Consider the following 24,557-nt stretch of genomic DNA (forward strand, 5'->3'; position numbering starts at 1 on the left):
GGTGCTAATCTATATATTGTCTAATAATGTTCACTAAAACCCGAATCGTATGGTATCAAAAGTTAGCAAACTAGAAAACAGAAATCCTCAGAGTTGATGCTAAAACTGTAGTGACCGAATGATCTAAAAGCTCTCAGAAGTTAGAGAGAGACTTTAAGTGGCACTCGTTCCTGGCAGCCTTTGGTTGGTGGTGTTGAATTCTGGTAGGACAGTCTCACAAATATAACAATGAGTATGACGCCTGTAAACAAGAACACAAGATGTGATTATGGAGCTGCAAATCGCGTTATCCTCTTCCGCTTGCAATAATTTCAGGATGTTCTGTGTGAGCTTTGCACGTTCTCTCACCTATAACTCCCAGTGTTCGAGCAGGATGCCCACTGTTGACTGGATAGTAGGCATGCCCTGAAGCTGTTTTGGTGCTGTTCTACAGTTCCCCCTCACATTGCATGGGCAAACCGTCACTGCGAGAGAAACAGCCACCATTGAGCTTGTTTTAAATGCATTAGAGGGGTGAGAAAAAGGATATATTTATGGAGCACTAGGTGAGGGTGATTGCATCGGTGAGGTCTCGTGGGAAACTAGCACGAGGGTCATACAAGATGAGACCGTGACAGGGAAAGAGAGAGAGGAGCCATGCACCTGTGGCCATGTCATGCATCACTGGAGACTGTGAACAGGATGTTTCAAGAGAGAATCTATTAAACCAATGAACGTGAATGCGTGACCAAGCAGACACAAATACACACAGCATTGGTTCTCAACCATTTTGACTCAAGGATATTGTTTCCGCTTTAAGTACAACACCACTGCTTGTTTTATAAACTTTTCTAATTAACTAGTAGTGTAATTAATGAATTAAACTTCGACCGCACGAATCCACTTTTTCAAACGTACCTCCCAGAGAATATGGAAAAGAAGGCAAAAACTAAATAAACATTGATTTAACATGAAAACATTCTCACCTTTTCTCACAAGCTCATATCAGTAAGCTTCATGAGAAAACATGGCTACATTAGTGCTAAATTGTTTCACAAATATCCTCATACTGAACAGTCATTAAGCTTATTTGTACATTTTTAATAATGGGAATGACGAAGCCTGCTTGTTTTATCATGGAAATTTGGCTTAATTGCGCTGTTTATGCGTGGGGAACACTGTAAGAGATCTAAATTTAAAAATGTCATTTATGACCTAAAGTGAACATTACTGTCTACAGCGAGTCCATTTAACATCGTGTTCAGACAGCTAGTGAATGCAGTGCATGAATGTAATGAAATGACGACATGGTTGAGTTCTTTACGTAAACATGCTCCCTTTTCATTCATTTAGTTCGTGCTGGTCTGCGTGCGTTACCTGCAGATTGACAAAGTGCTTGGGTGGGGAGCTGCTGTCTGAGATGGTAAAGGGTACCATGCAAACCTCTGAGGCAGGTATGGGACATTCAAAGACAGGTTGGTGTGAGTATTGTGAACAAAAACGAGATCCCAGCTTACATTTCTATGAAAGATTAGTTATAATAACAATGTTGGCTGGTCTGTTGGCTTGGCAATTTAAATATTAGCAATGCAATAAAAATCCTAGCATCAAGTTAGTGATCCCTATATAAAAGTAAAAACAGCTAAACAGTGTGCTATAACACTCCAGTAATGTGTTGGCAATCTGTTAGCAATATACTAAGACGCATGCAAGCAGGCATACTAAATCTTGTTGTATGACATACAACACTTCAAACCTTTTGAACTTTATTTGATGCTGTTTGCAGTTTAAAGTTTGTTTCAAAGGTTATAATGTTTAATTCTCGGACATTAACAAAAATAATTAGGTGATGTAATTATTAAGCTAAGTCAAGCAATGCTTATGAAAAACCTCACTGGGCTCTAATTCAGGTTTTGGCAACGGTGACGAAAAGTAAGAACTCAGTCCGTAAATAAGGCGGGCTGTTATCAGTCTCTACTCACTCTCATCAGTGGTCCAAGAAGCTCCCACTACTGTCCTTTGGACACTAGAGTCCTTAATGTGCTAGCTGTAAGGGGACTAAAGGGGTCACCAAAGTACTAAAAACTAGGTACGGATTATCTCTCTTTCAAGTATCACTTGCTGGGAGGTGACCATTATGTTGCCCATGGCCTCCAGCCTCTCTGGGTGAAGCACAGAAATTTATTTCACATAATATAAAAACAGTACAATTTACACAACCATCTACATTGGGCCTGTTCATATTTAAGTCATTCATGCAACTGCCATGGAGACCTCGGAAACTTCTAGTACAAGTGGTTTTACTATCTATTTCAATCTTAGTCATTTATATAATCTTTCAAATGAAGAAAAACAACTATATGTGATCAGACTTCATATTCTGGGTACGTGTAGTCCATATACATCACCTATCAGTATTTCAATCACCATGGGCACGTCATTTGCTGTTCAAGCATTTAAAAAAATGTTGAGTTGAGTTAAGTTTTAAATAACAAAACATCAAAACTCTTTAGTCATTTTTTGAGCGCGGATAATAGTTCAACCAGATTCCCTGATCTATGCCAAACTGCAGCTATTAGGAGCTGGAAAATTAGCCTATTTTCAAAAAGTGTTTGTTCCTTTAAACGATCAAATTTGCATGTACACCTTATCACGATGGCCCTGGCAAGCTTATTGACTTTTGCCATCTTGAATCTTAATCAAATTCAGACTGAATCTTAGTAGAATCGAACACCATCAGAGATGATGGAGAGATGATGTTGAAGAGGATGTGTTTGTGTCACGAGTAGACACCAACGTCACGTGAGCAAAGACGGTAAAGTCAATAAACATAAATTGAGACTTACAGACGCCAGACTACGCCATCTTCACCAACATTCTCGGCACGCCATGATGGAGAATGTAAAGCTGGATGAGTAAGAAAGGAAGAGAGAGGTGAGGAAAGAAACCTACTGTGGGATGCCCAAAGATCAATTAGATGACAAGTCAATGGAAGTACACTTTTAGTCTCTTAACCAACCGGCCCCAGCTGTGAGATCATAAATTAAAGGCAAAATATAATTATCCCCATGTCACTAGAGGGGCCTTTTTATTCATTAGTCAAGTGAAAAAACTCAGAATACTTTAGACAAAAATCAAAGAAAAATCGACACAAGAGAAAAAATGAGGAACAACGGAATCAAAATTCATTAGACTTCCAGTCCTGACTCAGATGCTGCAACTGGAGCCAACCTGCCTACTGCAAGGAGCTTGGTACATTAATGATGCCTGAAGCTATCAGGAAGACAGCTATTACGCTTATTACATCCAACACAGATCTGTCTACATTACCTAGACATGGAGGCAATTCCCTTGTCAGCACGCTCTTTCTCTCTGTAGACCTGCACTGTGTGTGTGATTCAGCAGGTGGTGCGCATTACACCTAGCTCCTGATGACGCCTCAATTTGACTGCATGGATGTTATAGCCAAATGTCTTTTTCTTTTCAAATCCTCTAATTTTATCCAGCATTGACGTCGGGCTGCTGGAGGAGGCCAACGTAATCGGGCATGTCAGCGCCTGTGATACAATAGACGGTTTAAGGCATGAAGATCATCAGATACATTTTTTTTTTAAAATGACTGATAGACAAATAGATCTTTGTAAAGAGGGATAAAAGTAGTTCTTGGGGTTGATAGGGATTTTGGTCACTTTAAATGCAATGTAATCACATGCAGAGGGGTTGGGCAATAAAAAGAGACAAACCATTGATGGAGTGAGCTTCCAGTTTCAAGTGACAGTGGTGCTGCCATGAGGGGAGGTTGAGCCTTCCTCCATGCTGGGGCCTATCATTGTCCCGAGAGGCCAGAACCAGACTCGACCTCCCAGCGAGAGCAACACTTCCAGGAGAACGCCCACCAGAACTGGGCCAATATTATCATATCCAGAATGTGCACCGCTACCAGCGTGGGAGGCCGGTTAAAAGAGGAATTACCTGGAAGGAGAGAAGAGGTGGCAGAACAAAATAATTTGTTTGCATTGAGGCATTTACTGTATTTGAACATGTTCCTGCTTTCTTGGAAATGGCTGCTGTTCTTATATATATATATATATATATATATCGCTTACACTCCAAAATGAAGAATATTAGTAAATTCAAACAGTTTTGGTGAGCGCTGACTCAAGAGACTGAGGAACAAGCCGAATATCTTCACTTTCAGCTTGGACCGCTGTATAAGGGTGAGTAAATGGTGACAAAACAAATTTTTTTTTTTGCTTGAACTATGCTTTAAGTGCACATTACGTGAGAAACGGACTGTATGCCATGCCAAAAGCTCATACCGCGTTCAGGACTGGCCACAACCATTACCATACTGTTCATAAAAATATGCAACTCAGCCATTGTTCATGGATTTCAAATTGTTAGATTGCCGCTGCTCCCAGAATTGCCTTTGCTCTCTTCACTGCAGGAGATGTTTCTTAAAACAGACATCAATCTGATGCCCACATTGGCCTTGAGCTGTATCAAAGTACAAAGAGGTTGAGATTAGTGCTACAAAGCTCAATGGCATCAGTCAAAAAGTGATTTGAAGAAATGTCCAACTTCATATTTATCTGTACAACAGCCAGAATCATAAAACTCATACAAACCCCAGCATATCGATGAATGCTTGTATTTAACTTGTTTTAAAAAAGCATGCATTTTTTCATATTTTTATGTAGTAAATATATTGTGAAACTAAGTATATAGTAAAGAGACTGACTTCTAGCCTCTTAACTATAGAATTAGTAAAGTTATCTCGTAACGTTGGTTTTATTCAAATTTTGGTCACACTTTATTACTTCACTTTAAATAGACTTTCCACGGGAATAGCTCTGAGATTAAACAATTGGCACAATAACTTGTGATAACAATCACTCTAAACATTTGATGGTGCTTTTAAAGATGTGATCTATTTTAAATGGAATGTTTGATTCAATCAAATGCAGAACTTGGAAAGGTAAGCTAACCAAAATTTGTCACTTTTAGCTGTGTACTATCAATCCTATGATATAGTATTTAAAGATTTGAATAATCTTCTTACTTTTATTTCTTTTTTTTTTTTTAATTACACTAGTGACAGTGTGGCAGTGCAGAAACTGCTTTCGCCACAATCTACAGTTTATGACACAATCTATAAAAGATCACGCTGAAAGAGTTGTGTACACACATTTATATTTAGCATATCTAAATATTCATAAAAACAGGTGTAACGCTGACACCTCTTCTTACAGCTTTTTAACCCTTACTGTCTATTTTAATGCATCTTTTTCTCTGCAGCCCAGAGTAAATACAATTCCTGAAGGTCAGAAGCCTCAGGATACTGGGGCGTATTATTTCTGGTCTATCATCTATAGTTTTTATTTCTCCTCCTTATACCCTCCTCTCGCTCTCTACCTGCTTCAAAGACTCCGAGACCACGTAAGACAGGCAGCTGTGAGTCATATCTGTTCTGCCTCATTTCCTCTCCTTTTTCTCCCCGTAAAATACTCTGTGACTGGAGCATTCAGGACTGACTTATTTCTCATCTGAGAGCGCTGATGAGGCATGCAATTGAAGGTGAATCAGGTGACCTTCACACCCCAGATCTTTGATCCGCGCCCCACATCTGTGTGTGTGTGTGGAGGAATAATGTACATCCTGTATTCACACACACACACACTGCAAATATCTCAGCTGGTGACTCATCTACTGCTAGTTACAATGTCTGAGATTTCTCCTACTGCATGTGGATGTAGCCTAGAATTTTAAATGAGATTTGATACTGAATAGAGCCTGCAAGCAGCATTTTGAAATGTCAAGAGTCTCGGCAGCACTGATGATTTTGGAAAGAGAGAAAGTTTGAGGGATGCTTGATTTTCCCAGATGTCCTTCACATAAGATTGATAGCATCTTCTTCTTGTACTTGCTCTGTATAATAACTTCAGTTTGATGGGATATGTTTATTCAAATAAACAACATGAATTGACAGCCTCCGCAGTGAATGCGGTACAAGTACCTGAGGAGGGTAAATATCTCTTACGCTCATCTTCAGCCACCACCTCCATGTGTAGGTGCTGTTCTCCTCTCTGTCCAAAGCCTGGACCGTCTTGAGCCTCCCTGAGTACTTCCCAATGGAGAAACATTTTAGTGTTCCTCAGCGAATACCTGTGGAAACAACGTTGAGGGTCTATTATACATTATGGATTATAACACAGCAACAAACAAAAGATATCGGGTTCAAATACTCATCTGCAAAGATAATAGGCTTTCAGCATATTGAAACATTTCTGAAAGATCATGCATTGGCACTGGATGAAAATCAGTTTTTACATTTTAAAACAAATCCAAAGTTAATGTACAACATTTTGCTAATATGACTGTTTTTATGTATTTCAGATTCTTTCCACCTTCCATTGCAAAATGTGTGATTGAAACCTGTATAAACTAACAATCACTCTTGAGGCAGTCCTCTCAAATCACTCCAGATGCAGCCATTTTATGCACTTCCCCTGCTGTTTAGCTAAGGAAACAGAAATGTCAGGTACATGAAATAATGGGCGAAGATCTGAACGCAGGATAGATCCTGCTTGTACATCGGTACAACATACAACCTGAATACACCACAGTAAATACAACACATTAAGACACTTTCTGATATGTTAAATTATGCTTCTTTGTGTTTACATTTAGGTACTACACTCTGGATTAAGAGTCTTAGTTTTTAAGAAAATAGTGATTTCTCCATGAGATTGTGGTTTTGTGTCGACTTGAGACGTGATAATATGAGGAATCCCTAGTTTACGAAAAGGAGTGACAGCTGGAAATTGAGCAGGAATCGGTGTAAAGATACAGCTGGCATTGTAAGATAGGTAGTTGTACTAATGTAATAAGGAAATATCGGCTTACTCTGATTGGAATGGGAGTCAGGTCATAACCTCTGGATTGTGGTGCAATGATATCGTCCTGGCTCTCCTCTGACCGTGACTTCATAATGGCTTCTCGAGGACAAAACTGGCCTCTTCATTGATATCGGCAAAATTCAGGAGCAGCAGTTGTTGTGGATGCCATCCAGATTCGCCCTGACCAGAGCCACCGGGTTCTTGAGCGCCAGTACCAGCATGCCTCATTCTCCCGCTCAAAGTCTAGCACCTGCACAAAATGAAGACGCCTAGTACAGTATGGTTTCTTTTATGCCTGGAAGATGACTTTTGAGACAAAAAGCCACTCTTGCAATTATGAACATGTTATATACCTAACTGCAGTATATGTTGTGTTTTTTAAAAGGGCAGGATAAAATCACTGAGATAGTCTGACTGGTCATCACAGTGTGTCAAAATGCATTTCTGAAGGTGAAATGTGTTCAAATCAGGTCTCTGAATGACTCCATTGTACGCCTCTGATGTTTTGGCCCATCAAAACTGAAGGTCAGATATTTCTGTGGATGCCATAACCTGCTGACATCACTCTGTAAGTCATACACTGGGCTGCCTTCCAGGAAAACAGGGTTAGTAAATACAAAGGTACAAAATGCAGATAAACGTTGACGTGGAGGGCGTAAGACACGCTGCTATTAAATGCCAAAACACTCCTGTGTTTGTCCATACCTCTAGTCAGCTGTCTTTACATTTTTCTTTTCATTTAACTTAATTCTAAAGGTTTCACCTTTGGAAGGTGGTTTGTAGAAAAATCATCTAGACTATAATTGAGAAACAAATTATAACATACAGTGATGGTGCAAATGCTGAATCTGTGTTTATGTTCCCAGAAATGAGAAAACAGAGACAGAGAGAGAAAAAGATTAATGCTACTGACTGGAAATGAAATATACTACTCATTTTTTCACTAGTAATATTACATCCAAATCATTTAATTTAATCTAATAAGTCACTTAATTCATTTGCATTTTAAAAGAGCAGATAGCATTCCTGATTCAGACCCTGATGTTCTGCCATTCTTTGCTCTTATTCCAGATGTTATCTAAGCTAATCCAATCAGTCAGCCAAGCAAATAAAAGTGTCCTGTACAACTAGGATCTACAACCAAAACGGGCAACCAGAAGACCAGTTAAGACTTCTCCAATTTGGCCAACCTTGCAGGTTCAACTCATGACGCCAGGATAACGCAGGACTGCTCTGTCACGTTACTGACATCTCTTTCTAATTCAATACATTTCTAATATGTTACTGAAAACTCCTATTCTTTGCTCCACTCAGAACACAGGTTCTCAAATCTTCAGCCCTCCATCCATGCTTAAAACAAACACAAAAAAATAGTTCATACTAACTCCTGACAACTGCAAAACTCTACCAAAATACGCTTCAAGGCGATAGCAAATTCCATTTATTACTGCTGCTTATCTAAAAACAGTTCTTCTACTAAGAAATACAAGATATTTGTTGTCTTGAGAGCCATGCTGCAACATGACATACTGTAATTAGTGCTTACAATTAATAATACGATCTACTTAATTTCTCTGGGTCCTAGAACAACAATAGAGAGGTTGTGTAGAGTCCATAAGAACACCATGAACACATGGTGAGAAACAAATCATAACAATAAATATAAGGATTCAAGAATCCTTTGTTGAAATAAGTCATCAGCCTACAGTCACATTCTGACCAAACATGAATAAAAGATGCTGAAATGGATCAAAACTACGTGACATCACATAAGGTTTCCGACAGAGTCAAGATCAAAGGAACCAGTGACAATGAATCAGTGGAATAAACTGCATCACCTGAAGGGAATGTGGGTCACGGTGTGGATCAGGCCTTGAGCCCTGGACGAACGGCTCAAGCAACAATGACTTTACATAATGACTCTGCGCATTTCTTGCTAAGCATACATGTATAAACCTCAGCAGCGGCATTTGAAAACAAACTATACTTCAGACATTTCTGGTAATTTATTTTACATTATTAGCCATTTTGACTAACTGTGCTATTGTTTGCAGATATTTTGAGTTCAGTAGGGTGCTGCCTTTGAACAGTATATAAACTTTGTGAACATTTTATTTGAAATTTAGTAAGGTTTGAACTCCTGGAGGGCTGAGCGTGAACAACGAACACTTAAACCTCTTACTCATGTACTTAATATTACTCTATAAAAATACTAGCTAGAATAAATCAAAACTGTTCAGTGGGAATGTAAATACAGAGATAATTATAGTAATTCAAAGAGTATGGAACAATCACACATTTTGACGATTTGATTTATGAGTATCATGTGCTGGTCCTATTCTGTAAGTAACACAAACTGTATGTGGGCTGATTGGATGTGGCTTAGAAGTTTCCGGAGCAGAACATCAATTCTAGATCGCAGATTAAAAAAGTTGTATAACAAAGAACGATCACGTTGTGTCAGTGATAATTCAAGATTTTGTTCCTAATTCACTGAAAAAGAAATATTCACTGGGAGTTCTTCTTCAGCTTTTCCTGCCTTTATTGAAAGAGTATGCGCATGCAGCTTTGTGCTGACTCTTTACAACAAGTGCAACTTGGTTTGATGTTTATCTGTTTGACTGGCAGTGATATGCAGGCAGAGATGATACCTTTATCAAGGATGAGGCAGCTTCATTGTTCTGTCTGTCAGTCACTAGAGTGAAAACCTCCTCCTCGTTCCCAGATTCAAGTCTGTAGTCCACCTGCCAGCTGTCTCTACCCCACTCATCCGCATCCCATGCTGACACTACAGTGACTGTGGTGCCACTGAGAGTCCTCAGCCAGGTGGAAGGGTCCATACTAGAGAGACGGAAATAAATAAAACAATTTAATTTAAGGACCACATCTTTACTAGTAGCTTATAGCATTTATTTACATATATTTTATTACAACTTATAAAGCGCATATTAATGCCTCATCCTCCATGACCCTATTTTTAAATCACTTAATTCAAACCCCATACCTTACCTTAATTACCTTATTAATAAGCATGCAAATTAAGTTTCTAGAGGGTAATTATGATTGTGTTCCCTATTTTAAGTGTGATTAAGATTTCTAATATACTGTTTGTAAATTAAAAAGAAATCATCAAAAAAAGTGACCAGCTTTATGGATTAAAGGAATAGTTCACCAAAAATGAAAAAATTGCAAAAACTACATTGAAGTCAATGGTGGCCCCGATTTGGAACTACTTGAGGATAAATAAATGATGAAAGAATTTTCATTTTTTTGTTGAACATCAACCTGCCAGAAGGGATTACAGATAAAAAGTAGCCAGTGTTGGCTAAATGTGGCCCACTTTACATATTGGATGTACTATTAATGTGCATCATTGCACCCTCATTAATTCAAATAATGAAAAATAAAAATGAAAATGTCTTTAAATGTATAAAATGTGTCACATGAAATCTAATGAAATATTATCCATAAACAATGTTCCAAGATTTGCGTCGGTAAGATTTCCTTTTGAAAATTAAAGAGTAGTTCATAAAAGGCATAGTTCATTCAGTCAATCAATAACTCTCAATATTTATTCAACCTACTTATTTTTCAAAATATCTTCTGTGATTATCAATTTGGAACAAATTTGGAGTTAACAATGACAGAATTTTTGTTTTTGGTGATGAACAATCTATACATTGATCAAAAGTGACAGTAAAGACATTTATATTCCCCCTCACCCCATTATACAGTCAGCACAAAATATTAAGCAGCACTGCAATTTTCAACAATGATAATAATGCAAAATATTGTGGGCCCCCTGTACTCAATCCCTCTGTCAGTGGAGGAAGACGCTTTCTGAATTCAGAGGTGTAGTAATAAAAAATCGACCAGCAGGTTCTAACAACACCAAACTAGACAACCTTGGCCATTTGGCATAGTTTTGCTGACATTGAGAACTTCAGAGTCTTAGAAGAGCTGTATTCAGATGCTAGTCACTCTGTCACACCCCAGCACTTCACAACTAAACCCTTGACAAACAGACATGACCTTCTAAAAATGTTTTTACTTTAAGAAAGTATGTGTCTTTGTGTGTACTTCTGAAAACAGTGCTGTTCATTAATGTAAGTACAGCGCCATTCATCAAAACATCATTCCTCTAAGAAGTTATGGCTGCCTCGTGGTGCCTAAAATTCATTGTCAACTAAATTAGGTGATACATAATTCAAATGAAAGGCGCACAGCCAATGAGGAGAGCTTTATGAATGTTTCCAGAATGCAGAACATGGCACGTCTTCCTCATCTTTCAAAGGGATCTAAATATACCTGCTGAATTCAAGCCAGCACTGCTTTTACCCCTCCACTGCTGCTGCCCTCCATCTTCACACCAGCACTCTGTCTGCACCCACGTACATCTCCTGTATTATTCACAACACGTGGCGTAAACACACAGGGTATTTTCCAGAAATCGGGGAGCACTGCCTGCCTCCATCCTCTGTTCTCGCGTTTCTCATTTTACTCAATCTCTTTACGTCACTGCTTGATCATCTTTCTGTTTATTATTCAGCTCCAGCTGCATCAGTAGACAAAGATGATGACATAAGATAAGCAGCTTAAGGCTATTCTGCATACGCGCTCCTTCTACCATAAATAGATGGTGCTACAAATTAGTAAGTGGTCCATATTTAGAACATCACCTCAGGAAAGAAATAAGTTTTTCTAAAAATAGGAGATTCAGATATGTTCTGCAAACAATTTGATCTTATGCTCACATTATTAAATCACTATTATATATTTCTTTTGTTTACTCAATGCAATTATGTATACTGATAATAACTGCCCAATATAGATATAATAGTGCTTAAGTTAATGGTTCATTTGATAGTTAACTGCTAAATTAATAAATACATAAATAACCATAACTTTCTTTTGCCCATGTACGGACATTTATTAAGAATTTAAAAAAATAGATTTATTGTCTCATTCAAACCCGTTTTATCCATAATGCTAACCTATATATAAAAATCGAGAAAGTACATAAACGACGATATGAATAAATGTAAAATTTATAGTATAAAGTTGGCTGATAATTGATAAATTGTTTAATTCCTAAATGTAATACATGTTAGGGTGGAGACCAATCTTACAAAATAAATGTGTAACTCTTTGAGGTAGAAACAATACTCTGCTCTTCATCTGCGCAAGACATAATAAAAAATAAGAAAGCAGCTTACAGGCAAGCAGTGAAAGATCTGAGATCATTACTGGTAAAAATCAGAATTCATCTGAATAAACTTGGTGGTGTCATCCAATTACAGCTGTAAACATTGCCCATTTATAGTGCTTAAAACTAAAAAAGAAACACTCCCAGCTAAAGTATTACATGTCCATAAATACAAGATTAAGCAAAGGATTCCACTGAAAGCTCTTTATCTCATCTGTCTCTATAAATCACATTTTCTAGAACCACGGGTCTTGTACAAACACACACTAACAGATAAAGAGGAAATAAAGAGAGAGAGAGAAAAAACTGAGGTGACCTTAGAAGCACCAGCAGCGTCTAAAGAAAATTGATCTCAAAACCACAAAATAGAAATTGCTATGTCACAGGGAACCACAGCGGTACCCATGGTGCACAGCTCATACCTCATGATGGAAAAGATGGGGTGGGTTTGTTGTTTTCCTTCAGAACGCCGGCTACTGACAATTGCAGGAGCTGTTTTGGTCACGAAACAAATCAGAAAAACATATTGAATTATCTATAAATAGCAATATTGTTGGATTCTGTTAACTGGCATTAACATCAAGTGACAGAAAAATTAAAATATTTACTGCGTGACGGTATATCAGACTCTACATGGCATATTATGTCAGCCGACACAGCTACAGTCCCACATTGTGTGTGCGGAAGATGTGTGACATTTAGAGTAGCCATTAGTTGGATCCATAAAATTACAGAGATCAATTGTATACTGCGCATCCAACGATCGTACTGCATAACTACGATAACTACCTCAAGTGTTAAAGCGAAATTATGCCTGAGCATCACAGTATGAAATTTCACACAATCACACAAACCAATCAGAAGAAAAATTGTACACGAATAGAGAATTCATTGGTGCCATTCTACTAAGACTAATTTAGCATTGAGCAGTGTTGTTGGGGATGGTTAGGCCAGCTGGCGATCTCTGCCGTGATGGTGAGAGTGTGTGCTGTGGAGCGGTGCCCTCCATGCTGCTGTCTGCCTGAACTGCTGATCACTCCCGAGTCCCGGTCCACTCGGAACAAATTCCAGAGAGTCCTCAGGCATCTAGCGTACCAACCCGATAAAATATCCATACGTTGCTGGTTTCAGAGTAATCCTTTGTCAGCTACTTGGACTGAGAATCTCTCTGTACCTCTCTGAACAGAAAGAGTCAAAACACTCAATAAAAACCTGCTTTAGTATTTAAATAGCATATATATGCTTTGTAAGTGATGTGTGTTTAACCTTTGATCATAAGCTCCTTGACCACAGTGTGGTACTGCATCTGTAGGAGCATTAAGACTCTTGTGTTCAAATCCCCCACCATCACTTTCGCAGCTCCACAGGCTTGGCAATCTCTCTGCCATCTGGCCTCTCTACCACTATGTCAATATGAAACTAAAGGAAAAGGCATTCTTGTGAGTTTTCAGTTGCAAAGGAATCAGTATGTTATCTGCTATAGTCATCTGTGGTTTGGAGTATAGGATGAAAAGAATTCTGCATATATATTTTTACTGGAACATCTTAAGACATATATGGATACGTTTACACTGTTAGTAGTTATAGAGCGAGTCTTGAAAGGTTCTGTTCGTGATTGAGGCTGCTGTTTGTATGAATGTGCAACTGACGTCAAGCTTGTATTGTGATCACCTTTAACAATAGCGGCAGTGATTAAAGTAAATACAAAAGCACAAAGTCTTATCCTGCAAGGACACAACAGCGTTCCACATGAATTAATCAACTGAAGGTTTAAAACTTTTATACCTCAGTAAGGAGGAAGGATTTGAGACATACACAGACAGTCTGGAGTAACTCTGGTTTTAAACCTTCAGATTACATAAAGCTCATAGCTGCATCTCTGAATATTACCGAAACCATTCATGAAAAGCCACAACATGCCGCAGAGGGCTCTCTTACACTGTATAACGCAGCAGACAGCTGGTTATAAGTCCTGTAAATTTACTGAGTGTGAGTTTGGTTATAAAATGGAGCTGCCACTATAAATAAATAAGTTACATAGATGGAGAGTGAAGTCATGTAACAGCACTCTGTGATTAGTAACAAGCGATGGAGGATTTAGAATGGTATATATTTAGGTGCAATATTTATTTATCAGCTCACTTAATCCTCAAGCATGACATGGGATTTGGTGCGCTGTCAAAAAGCGTCTTAAATGCAGGACTCGCCTCAAGCATTAGCTGGACTACTTGATTAAAAAAATACATATAAAGGGATACAAAATTAGCATCAAAAAAGTGATTCTGGGGTGTAAAAATTAGGTTGGAGCATCGTGACTCTCATTCTTGTTCACTTATCATTTACATATTCAAAAACAGAACAACAAAATGACATATGAGTTTTGCCTACTGCATCTTAGAGTTTCTCTTTCGTAACATCATAACATTTATCTTTTACCTGGTCCTGTGTTTCTCTGTCCAGAGGAGCATTTGGTAAATGATTCCTTCCTGTTGATAGTGAAGAGCATTTCTGGAAACTCTCCTCAAGACTATACTCAACTGGACTTCACTCCACTTCACCTGAAACACATACACACACACACACACACACACACACACAAACACAACATTACCAATCAAAACCACTGTAGCTAACTTGTAAACCCAAGGCTGATGTTAGAATTAGGATGGGGGCACCAGCACCTGTGACAGCACCATGCAAATGGCTTGGACATCAGATTTAAACAAGGATGAGATACAATGTTTGAGGAAAACCCTGCATGTTTAGGCACTGCTGATAAGTGCGGTGAAGCCGGCACCTGCCAAAACAAACCAGCTGCCCTCGCGATGGAGAGGATTTTCCACTGGGCTGCGATAAATGGAGTGGAAACGCTCCTGGAAAGGGTGTGAAGCGCACCGAAGAAGGAGAGGACCCTGTAGAGGGGGAGACATGTGTATCTCCTCAATACCTGCGCTCCTCAACCGTTTGTTATGGAGATGGCTCTCAAACTCAAGCACTTTGTATATATCAGCGGGCCTCTCAAAAAGATGACCTGCCCACGCTGTTATGAACCGTCAAGAACAGAGCTTTGAAGAGATTAATGTGCGTCGTCCTGCTGTTCTAAAATGGTGAGCACCGGCTAAGGTGATGTCATCTATTTAGTTTCAAGGCCTGTTTTTGACAGAAGTGATAGAATCCTCTTAGGACGAGTCAGTTCATACCTTTGATGTTTAGTGCTGTGGACTGGCGAAAGAGAGCGTGTTAACAGTTGGATGTTGAAAATATATTCTTGTGATAACAATTCTGAGGAGCCCTAGAGGCGTTATTATTTTGTTCTGTTTTGTTTTCTTATGATCATGAATGAAACTCACCCTTTCTCTGATCAGACTAAATAATTTAATCACATCTGTGAAATATCATTCTATTATCATGCAGGCGTCCCAGACATGAATCACATGTTCTCATTCACTACTGTGTCTATGATGATGGTTGTAGCCGCCTGCTCCTCTTCTTCAAGCGTTACTGATTTGGAAATGCTCACTGAGTCATAGGAGTGAATCTTTGATCAAAGTGCAAAAAACAGCTCATCCATGATGAAGCCATGTATTATGCTTATAAACGTTTTTTTTTTAAAAAGTCGATTTTTGTGGATATCTGAACACCAAGGGTGATAATCAACCTAAATTCAGAATCGCAAGATACAAGTTTGAAATGACTTTTTCTTTGCAGTTCAAAAGTTTAAAACTTGCAGTTTAGTTAAAAAATAAAAAAATGTTTATATCTGACATCTTTGAGTTTACATTGGATCTAGAAATTGTGATATATCCACAGAATTGTGAGAGAAATATGGAGAGAAGGCAGAAATAAGCTTCCATAGTATCAGTAACACTGTAATCGCTGTCAGATTGATTTTTATGTTCAGGTAATAAGCTAGTCAATGAGAATCCACCTGACGTTAAAGAGCTCCAGTAGTGGCGACTTAACTAGACACAATTAGGTGGTTCCATACAAGCGCTTGTGCGAAGCACAGAATGATCAAGCTTCTCTCGAACTTCACTAAAATGCAACCCCAGCACCCGAGCGTGTTTAAGCAAGGCTTTTTTAAAACACTCCAGCATATTGCAAAATAAACTACAGAGTATCACGAATCACAAACTTACTGGAACAATGCCACGTTTTTCAACCTGAAGCTGAACATTCTCCACAGACTTTAATTTAAACACGGCAATTCAAAATGCTTCTGCTGTCAGCCTATCTGTCTCTCGTATACACTCGCTCACAAACAGCAATTTGTGACTCTCGAGCTGTGATTTGTCATGTAGGTCAATTTGAACCAGAAAAGGAGAGAAAAATGTGATTTCACTATTGTGGCATCAGCTAAACACAATATGTTTCACAAGATGAAATGGGGATGAAGAATGGGTTGCTGCTCGGGTTCAGCTGCTCTCCTGAATTGTGTCACCCCTGTATTTGGTGGATTTGACTGAGAGCAAACAAACAAAGCTGACATCCAAGTCATCCACTAAGCATTATGATCAAATAAAGCTCTTTATCTGAAATACCAAAAGTGTTTTGTAGGAATACATGGAGTTAAGAGGATTGAGATAAACTTTTTTTAGGTTTAGGTTCTATCCGTTTTAAAAATAGAAAAATGGAGGATGAAATGAGGAGAGCACTGCTGTCTTGCAGCGTTGCTATGAGGAGAAATGCCACGACTGCAGACTCTTGAGTTCTTCATGACCACTAATCTGTTTCATAACCAGTGTAACTCCAGCCACCCACATGCACATCACAGCACACACAGTGGGCGGAAAAAGCTTTCCCATTTAAAAAAAAGAAAAAACATCAAGTCAGACCCAGCACACACACTTTTATATTAATTTTATATTAATAGTATCAAAAGGACTTAACTGAATTTAAATATAACACAATAATGCAATATCAATCGGATGTTCTAATATGTTAGTTTCATATTAAGATTAATATAATAAAATCTGAGTTAAGAATATGTTGCAAATATCAAAACCAATACAATAATTGCAAAACTGCATCCATATCGCCAACATTACATTTTTTTGCATGAAAGCGTATCCATGTGTTAAATACTACTACTACTAGTAGTACTAATATAGAAATTAAATCAGAAAAGCACATATTCTTTTACAAATGTTGTTTAAAGAAACTAACATTCATTTTAATTTCTCGTAATCTGTCCCTTAAAATTTAGGTATGAAAAGCAACATAGAAATCTTCTATTCTGCTATATAGCCCTGGTTGGGGAAAGGAAAGCTTTTTTTGTGTGTGTGTGTGCGATCTAGGAATTTTAGTGGGTGGAAAGGCGTTGGTGTGTGTAGGAGGCGCCCATGAAGGAGAGAGGAGGATCTTTTGCCACAAACCCACAAATAACTGTAAAGATTATTCTGCAAGCGCATATCATATCGTACTTTCCTGCAGACTGATCAACTTTACTTAAATATCACTGGCTGTACTCAAGCATTTTGGCCACACTTTATTTTAACTCAATAAACTAATCTGCTTCTTATAAATAGTACATGTTAATTTAGGTATTGAGCGAGATGTAGAATATGGTTATTCAGAATATGTGCTTTACAAGCATTAATAAACAGCCAATATGTTAATAACAGGCAGGGTAATAAACAACTGTTTAATAGTGAGAACTGGTTACCACCATTTCTAACTGCAACACTTTCTACCAAAAATGAAACCTTTGCTGAGGAAACAGATGCACAATTAGTTACAAATATGCTCTAAGAGGCAGAAAGTAGATTCCCCACATCCACTATCATGACATCAGGTGTTTCATAGACAGTGACTGTGTTAGGATGGCAGTGAGTCGTGACTAATATAAATTCTGAACATCAAGCAAAAGGTCATGTCATGATGAAAGCCATGTGCAGTTGTGGGATGCTGCAAGACTCTCCTTTGAGGTGAATGAATTCAATATAAAACAGACTCCCCTATGTTAATATATATATATACACACACATACAGGATATCTCATGCCGCCAGTGCTCCTAGAGTCCTCTGCTCTCGTCATACCTGTGAGATCGGGATGGGATATGGTCCAGGCAGATTCTCCTGCAGTCTCACAGGGTCAGGTGAGGCCCATGCGTTTCCCAGTCACCTCCACTAACACAGTTCCAGTGGAGAAAGCGTTGGCCTTGCCGGCCATATCCTGCACCATCACAGACAGCTTGTAGCGGCCACACATTTCTGGATCGAGTTGAGGCACCTGGACAGATGGACACATTAAAAAAAAAAAACACAAACAGCTGAACCACAAAGATCAAAAGGGAAAATATGTAGAACATCTTAAGCTTACAAATGCTGTATTTATTTGATGATAAATACAGCAAAACAGTAATATTGTGAAATATTATTACAATTTTAAACTTAAATTTTCTATTTTAATATATGGGCCCACTTTTCATTAGATATTCTTGTATTATGTAACATTTGATATAACGTACTTATTGTGTACATACAAGTTTTTTACATTGTACTTATGTGAAAACACCATCCTGTAATTACATGCATAATTAATTTGTGTAGTTGCATCTAAAATTACACTGTTGACACGGTTTCCCCCTCAAAAGCAGAAAAAAGGTGTTTTGCAGTTCAACATGAATCATATGATTTATGAGACTGTACACTGTACCTAACAATTCATTATTTTTTTACTAAGTAACACCTAATGTACTTCTGTAACGTACGACCAATTTCTTAAAAAAAAACTTCTACAAGCTGCTATAAACTTCTAAAAAATGAGTTTTAGTCTTGACCATATCTCCAAACCTAATTCATATCTCTAACCTAGGTCAATGACACTGCTGTACAAGCAACAAACACTGATCGTGAGCCTAAACTTCACCAAATCCATGAAATGCTTCTTCAAATCTGGTTAATCACAATGATGTTCCAGGGTCAACAAAGATGCGGATCCAGGCACTTAGGTAAGATCTGTTTCTGCCAAGGTACATCAGCATGTGTAAATATCTACATTGCAAAACCATCTATTGTTTGCGCTGCCTCGTGAAAACAAGTGTACAAACACTCTCTGAAGCGTATTAAGTCTGTTTTATCTCTCGAGCTAATGCCAGGCCGCTTTGGTTATATTTGAACCAGAATCCTCTGAGCTGACCTGATGGCTCGGGCTCTCGATGACTCATTCAAATTAGCCATCTTTCTTTTCTAGCTCTGTGAGGTTGGCACTGCTTCAAAATCATTTTTAATTTAGCAGCAATGTTAAAAAAAAAACCAAAGGGCAATGTTGTTAACAGCTGATTTAACAATGCAATAAGCAGAGCGTATTGGACCAGTGAAAGGGAGAGCGGTGAGAGTGTTATTAGCTGATTTCATGGTGAAATTGGGCTGAGAGGAATGAAGGACGATAAAAGGAAATGAGAAGGGATATTGTCTTTCAGTTTACACCAAGGCTAAAAAAGCATGAGGGAACTCACGCTTGGAGAATTTATAAGAAAAGTAGGTATTAATCTATGACTTTTCAGGATTCGATTGACTGCACTGCGCACATTATTCATTAATTCATCCCAGTCTTAGTCACACACAAGCAGCTGTAGTTTATTACCATCCTCTGTAAGGACACTTCTCCAGTGATGGAATCGATGGAGAACATGTGGCTGGCAGGGATCACGAGGTATCTGGTCCAAAAGACTGAAGCGCGTAGGTCTCGTGGGCGGTGTTTCTGTCGTCTCGGTCCAGCGCTTCCACCTGCATGAGCAGGATTCCTGTGACAAAGACACATATATATCGGAATTATTTATCACGATCCGATGAACCGACACATTTAGACCGATGAGCAAATGGTGCTTATTCACATGTTAAGAGAACGGAATTTCAAAAATAGCCTTTTCTTACAATTATATCATTTTATTAGTATACAGTGTGAAAGGAGACAGGAAACGACAGCAAGAAGAGGCAGGAACGGGACTGGCAATACTGAGTCAAAGTAAAGTAGTCGACAGCTGGCTATAGAGTTTGTTGAAACCAGAACGCATTCTGCTTTCTTTAATAGCCCCGTTCTTAATGTTTGATTGCAATCAAGCAGTCGCGAAACATCTTACAATCTCTAAACTAGGCTGACATTCAGTCGTTACTGATGTTCTGCGTCGAAATATACTCACTTCACTGGGCTGACATTATCAACAAATGCTTCTTAAGTACGTTCGTTTTCTTTCTTAGCCTGAACCCTCTGAGGTCACGAGTACATAAGTCTCTTTATTGTTATGTTCTTAAAATAGGAGATGAGTAATCTCTGAGCATTACTGAGCAAAAGCATTTTTCATTTTGGTCTTGTTATTCATTCTGATCTCTGTTAGCGTTTCTGAGAAAACATTCAAAAACCCGAAGAATACGTGAGGGTTAGTGCTTCAAGGACATTTCATCTGTCATCAAAATGATGATGCGCAGGTAAAACATCTTGTCCTCACATCCAATAGGCTCTTCGTGCATCCCATTATCGAACGAAAATGAAACAAAATACCATTCAATTATGCCACACTGAGCTATTTCCACGCTACTACGCTACTCGTAATTTACGGTGTGGCATAAGAAATGACATTCAGAGTAACAGTTTATCTCATTTAGCATCATCGCACGCCTGTAGAACTGAAGAAAAAGTCAAGGCAATTAGGATGAGCATCAAGCAAAGGAAGTTCTCCAGCGCAGGCCTGCTGCGCTCTCTTCCCACCCACCTTTGAGAAGCCCCAGCTGCGCTGCCTCTCATGCTCTCTTCCAAGAACACCGGCACGTTGTCGTTCTTATCAATGACGCACACCTCGACAGTAAAGCTCTGAGTGTGCATGGATTTTGTGAAGGACACCTGGGAAAAAAAACACACTTGCGGGTCAAATCACTCGAGCAGCGTGTCTTATTAGAAACTCAACCCTTTTTGGTTCGTTTATTGGCCTGCGGTTTTCTTCAGAATTTGCTATTTTGGGCTGCCACGGATGTATTGGGCGTGGGTTTTTCCATAAACTGAACTGAGTGGCGTGCGTTTTAGATAAAAACATCAGGAGACACTCAAGACGCCATGTGCTGTAGCAGTCAATGCTGAATTTAGGCTCATTTTAAAAGAATGAATGACAAACACAAGTGACATAAAAAAACAAACTTAATAAATATGTGTCTAACATAAAAAGGAAGGTTACTTTATCGGTTGATTTTTAACTTAAATGAAATTAAACATGATTCCGCACCTGCAAGGAAGTAGGAATGGCTGCTTCTCTCTGTCCAGAGGTTTAAGGGCATAGAGGAAGCCTGACTCCACCCAAAAATCCCTTCATCATCACCACTTACAGACAGATCTGAGTAGGTCAGGGGGAGATCTGGCAACTGTAAAATCAAAATATGATCAATATATAAAACCACAAATTATAAATATCCATAAACTGAAACTGTATGTTCTATGCATTTACACGTGGCATAAATGCAATTTCTGTATTGGATATCAGTGTACTCTTCTTAACGATACAGTCATATCTGTATTTAAAGAATAGTATTTATTTATAACACAAAACCCACCCACTCCACCAAGGGCTTTAAGCTCCTTAGGTCTGATATGCTCAGTTACCTGATTTCTATTAAAAAAAATCACTAGCTTTTCACATGATTGCTGCACTGGCGTCGTTTCTTCGGTTGTCAGTTCCTATATTTTTCATGGTATAGATGGCTGGTTGTCTTTTTAATAACATGAAAAACTTTCAGTGAAAACCGAACTTTTCAGAATCATTTCAGTGAAAAAACCCCAGCAGACAGTCAATTTAGCTGTCTGCTCTACAGGAAGCATATCTTATTTACATCATGTGTGTACTTTGCTGGTAACAATAAAAATGTCTGCGCTAAACAAAACTCTGGCATTTTGAGCAGATGACATTTAAATGCATCCGAATCGGCCGCCGTGTCAATGCGTTCTGTAATTAGTTACAATGTTCCACTCTGCAAAAAACACATTGTTGAAAATAACATTTGCCTCAGTGGTACTATATTTAAACACACGCCCTTCACAGTTATTTTATTGCAGCATTTTTTTTATTAATTACTCAGCCATAATTTAACCAGTTATCTGGATGTAGAAGCTATTTGGACAAGCTGAACAAGCTACATTTTAATCGGCTGATGATACGAGCTGCTTGATTAAATCGCATTTTGCTGCTTTCAAGTGCACTTGCTGGGAAACCGGAGCCATTCTTTACAATGACCACAGGAATTCAAGTTGGAAACATAACATGGATGCACCCTAAACAAAACAAATGAACTATATAGTGAGTCATAATCCAACAACACCAGAATTCTTAATTATATAATTAATTTCTGTCACTTACTTACTGTACAGGGTATCACAACCAAGACCATATGTCAAAGTTAATAAACACTATTCCCTACAGACTTGCTTTCCGTTCACTGCTCTCTTTATAGGTTTCATCAGTGTTTCCGCCATGTTTTACATCGGCATGCTCCTTCAAGTCACAACTCAGCACCGTGTACCATCGAGTAAATACAAGTTCCCACTTGTAAATATAGAACTTGGCTCGGTCATCTGTGTGCCCGGAAATCGCAATTAAGACATTTACGAAAAAGAGCACTTGAAGAGCACATTAATGGCTGTTGGTGTAAACACCGGTTGAGTAGCAGAAGCGGTCAGTGAGACGGTAATGATGTTTGGCTGACCGTTCTCTACGTCTGTGAATGAACGTGACTGCTGCTGTTGACAGAAGTTATGTGGCTCAGCAGTTGACACCAATGCACATAGAGATTCAGAATTAAGCTGGGCATGAGGCTCCAAGTGCTTTGTGTTCAGCACTGGCACATCCTATACAGGGCACGGTGTGCATGCGGTCGCATATCTTAAATAGCACACAAACCTGAACAGTCAGTGTCATGCCAAATATTCCCATCTGCCTGGCCAGAATTGTAATTCTTCTGTCTAGTTCCTGGAATGTATCTCTCTGAATAGTTTTTTTTTTCCACGCTTGCCTGGCATATTTAGAACAGCGTGCCATTGAGTGTTTATTAGGAAAGGTAAAGATTGATTGAAGTGCTAATTGCACGCAGCATGACCCGTGCGGGCGCTGAATCTGAAATGCTGCCTACGTCTGCGCAGGACATCCAGGGAGCGGAGTCTTTTAAACCCATGCTTGGTTGTTTTCACTGACTGTGGTAAAAAAGCTAACTGAAATTGATCAGTTCTATCTGTGGCGCCTGCAGCTAGAGACACAATACTAGACAAGCTAGAAGAGAAAAAAAAAAAAGGAAAAGAAAAGCATAATGTGTCACTTATTTTTGTTAGCCTAAACAAATATTATGTAGCCATCATTTGGTTCTTTCAGTGATCACACAGGGGGCACGTAATTATCCACCCACTCGCATGTAGGCCATTATACTTGATTTGGACACTGAACAGAGACTGTTTTGATAGCATGGCGTCAGATGCAGAAAATGATGAGCGAGAAGAACTAGGACCCAAACAGTCCTTCAGAAATGCCGCCAATTACTGTGTCAAGCGAAAAGCTTTTTGGAAGCAACCGGGCTATTACTAAATGACATCTGGTAAAGATGTCTGACACAGGAGTTTGAAGTAAGGCATTGTACAGGAGCACCATATTTAGTCTGGTGACGACTGGTTTGTGCGTGAATGCCTGCTCATAATTACACCTTGAGTTCTGAGTGCTCTGGGAAATGGGGTGTAGGGTTTATTGAATGGCATGTTCAATGTTCTGCTTTTTAAGTCCTTTCTCTATGTTGCTTTTAGAAGCCGTCATTAATACATTCGCGGAACTCTTTAGTCATTCACGGCACAAGGACAGTCCATTTTAACCACTGAATGTATAGTCTATAAATACCATACACAAATATTTCTTTCACTCAGTGGTTTTTAGCAATCAGAGTCTGAGCTGCCTACAATTCTTAGCTGGACTGAAATGTTCAGAGCCTTGGTCACATCCGCACACTCTTGAAAATTACATCAGCTCGTCTGTCAAGACTAAATAACTGTACACCTGCGTAATATGAAAGAGAGAAGATCGTCTTCATTACTTGAAATGCCATTTTCATCAATCTAGTCGACAAAAACACAGCTAGGCAAATTGGCAACCTGTATAATCTTGTATTAAGTGTGGAACACTCCTTTAACCTTCTCAGCTCTTCCCCTTTTCATCTGTTTACACACATTTCAGTTACTGGATGAATTACTTGATTCAACTGTGCTCGTAATAATAATAATAATAATTGTTATAATAGTTGCATTTTATGTATAACTGAAATAATAGTCGGTGTAGTAGTTATTTTATTTATTCTGCATTTACACTATAGGCGTATGCAAAATAAGCCAGGCCAAAGCTTCTACTAACACGTAAACTTTCCAAAGTCATTTTGTCCTCCTCATGAAAGAACTCACCTTGGTGAGGTACCATGGGAAAATACCATCATAGTTTTCTGGAACACCAATTTTAAGA

General features: G+C 38.7%; 1 protein-coding gene across 1 annotated transcript; it reads right to left on the reverse strand.

Annotated features, from left to right (window-relative positions):
• Nucleotides 1-91: 91 nt before the first annotated feature.
• cdh16 (cadherin 16, KSP-cadherin) lies at nucleotides 92-24,556 on the reverse strand (the record flags this gene model as incomplete). The annotated part of the gene is given in 31 exon segments (XM_043243191.1): nucleotides 92-258; nucleotides 365-467; nucleotides 1,359-1,433; nucleotides 1,436-1,476; nucleotides 3,730-3,777; nucleotides 3,779-3,838; nucleotides 3,840-3,951; nucleotides 6,020-6,046; nucleotides 6,049-6,144; nucleotides 6,886-7,101; nucleotides 7,104-7,128; nucleotides 9,530-9,686; nucleotides 9,688-9,719; nucleotides 11,217-11,278; nucleotides 13,036-13,111; nucleotides 13,113-13,258; nucleotides 13,351-13,435; nucleotides 13,438-13,503; nucleotides 14,521-14,554; nucleotides 14,556-14,606; nucleotides 14,608-14,642; nucleotides 18,124-18,201; nucleotides 18,203-18,316; nucleotides 19,673-19,735; nucleotides 19,737-19,775; nucleotides 19,777-19,832; nucleotides 20,799-20,818; nucleotides 20,820-20,942; nucleotides 21,321-21,372; nucleotides 21,375-21,438; nucleotides 24,500-24,556. Coding segments are annotated over 31 exon segments (2,331 nt in total), but the record flags the coding sequence as incomplete, so codon positions are not given.
• Nucleotide 24,557: the final 1 nt, after the last annotated feature.

The sequence above is a fragment of the Puntigrus tetrazona genome, chromosome 7, assembly GCF_018831695.1.
Source record: "Puntigrus tetrazona isolate hp1 chromosome 7, ASM1883169v1, whole genome shotgun sequence".
NCBI lineage: Eukaryota > Metazoa > Chordata > Actinopteri > Cypriniformes > Cyprinidae > Puntigrus > Puntigrus tetrazona.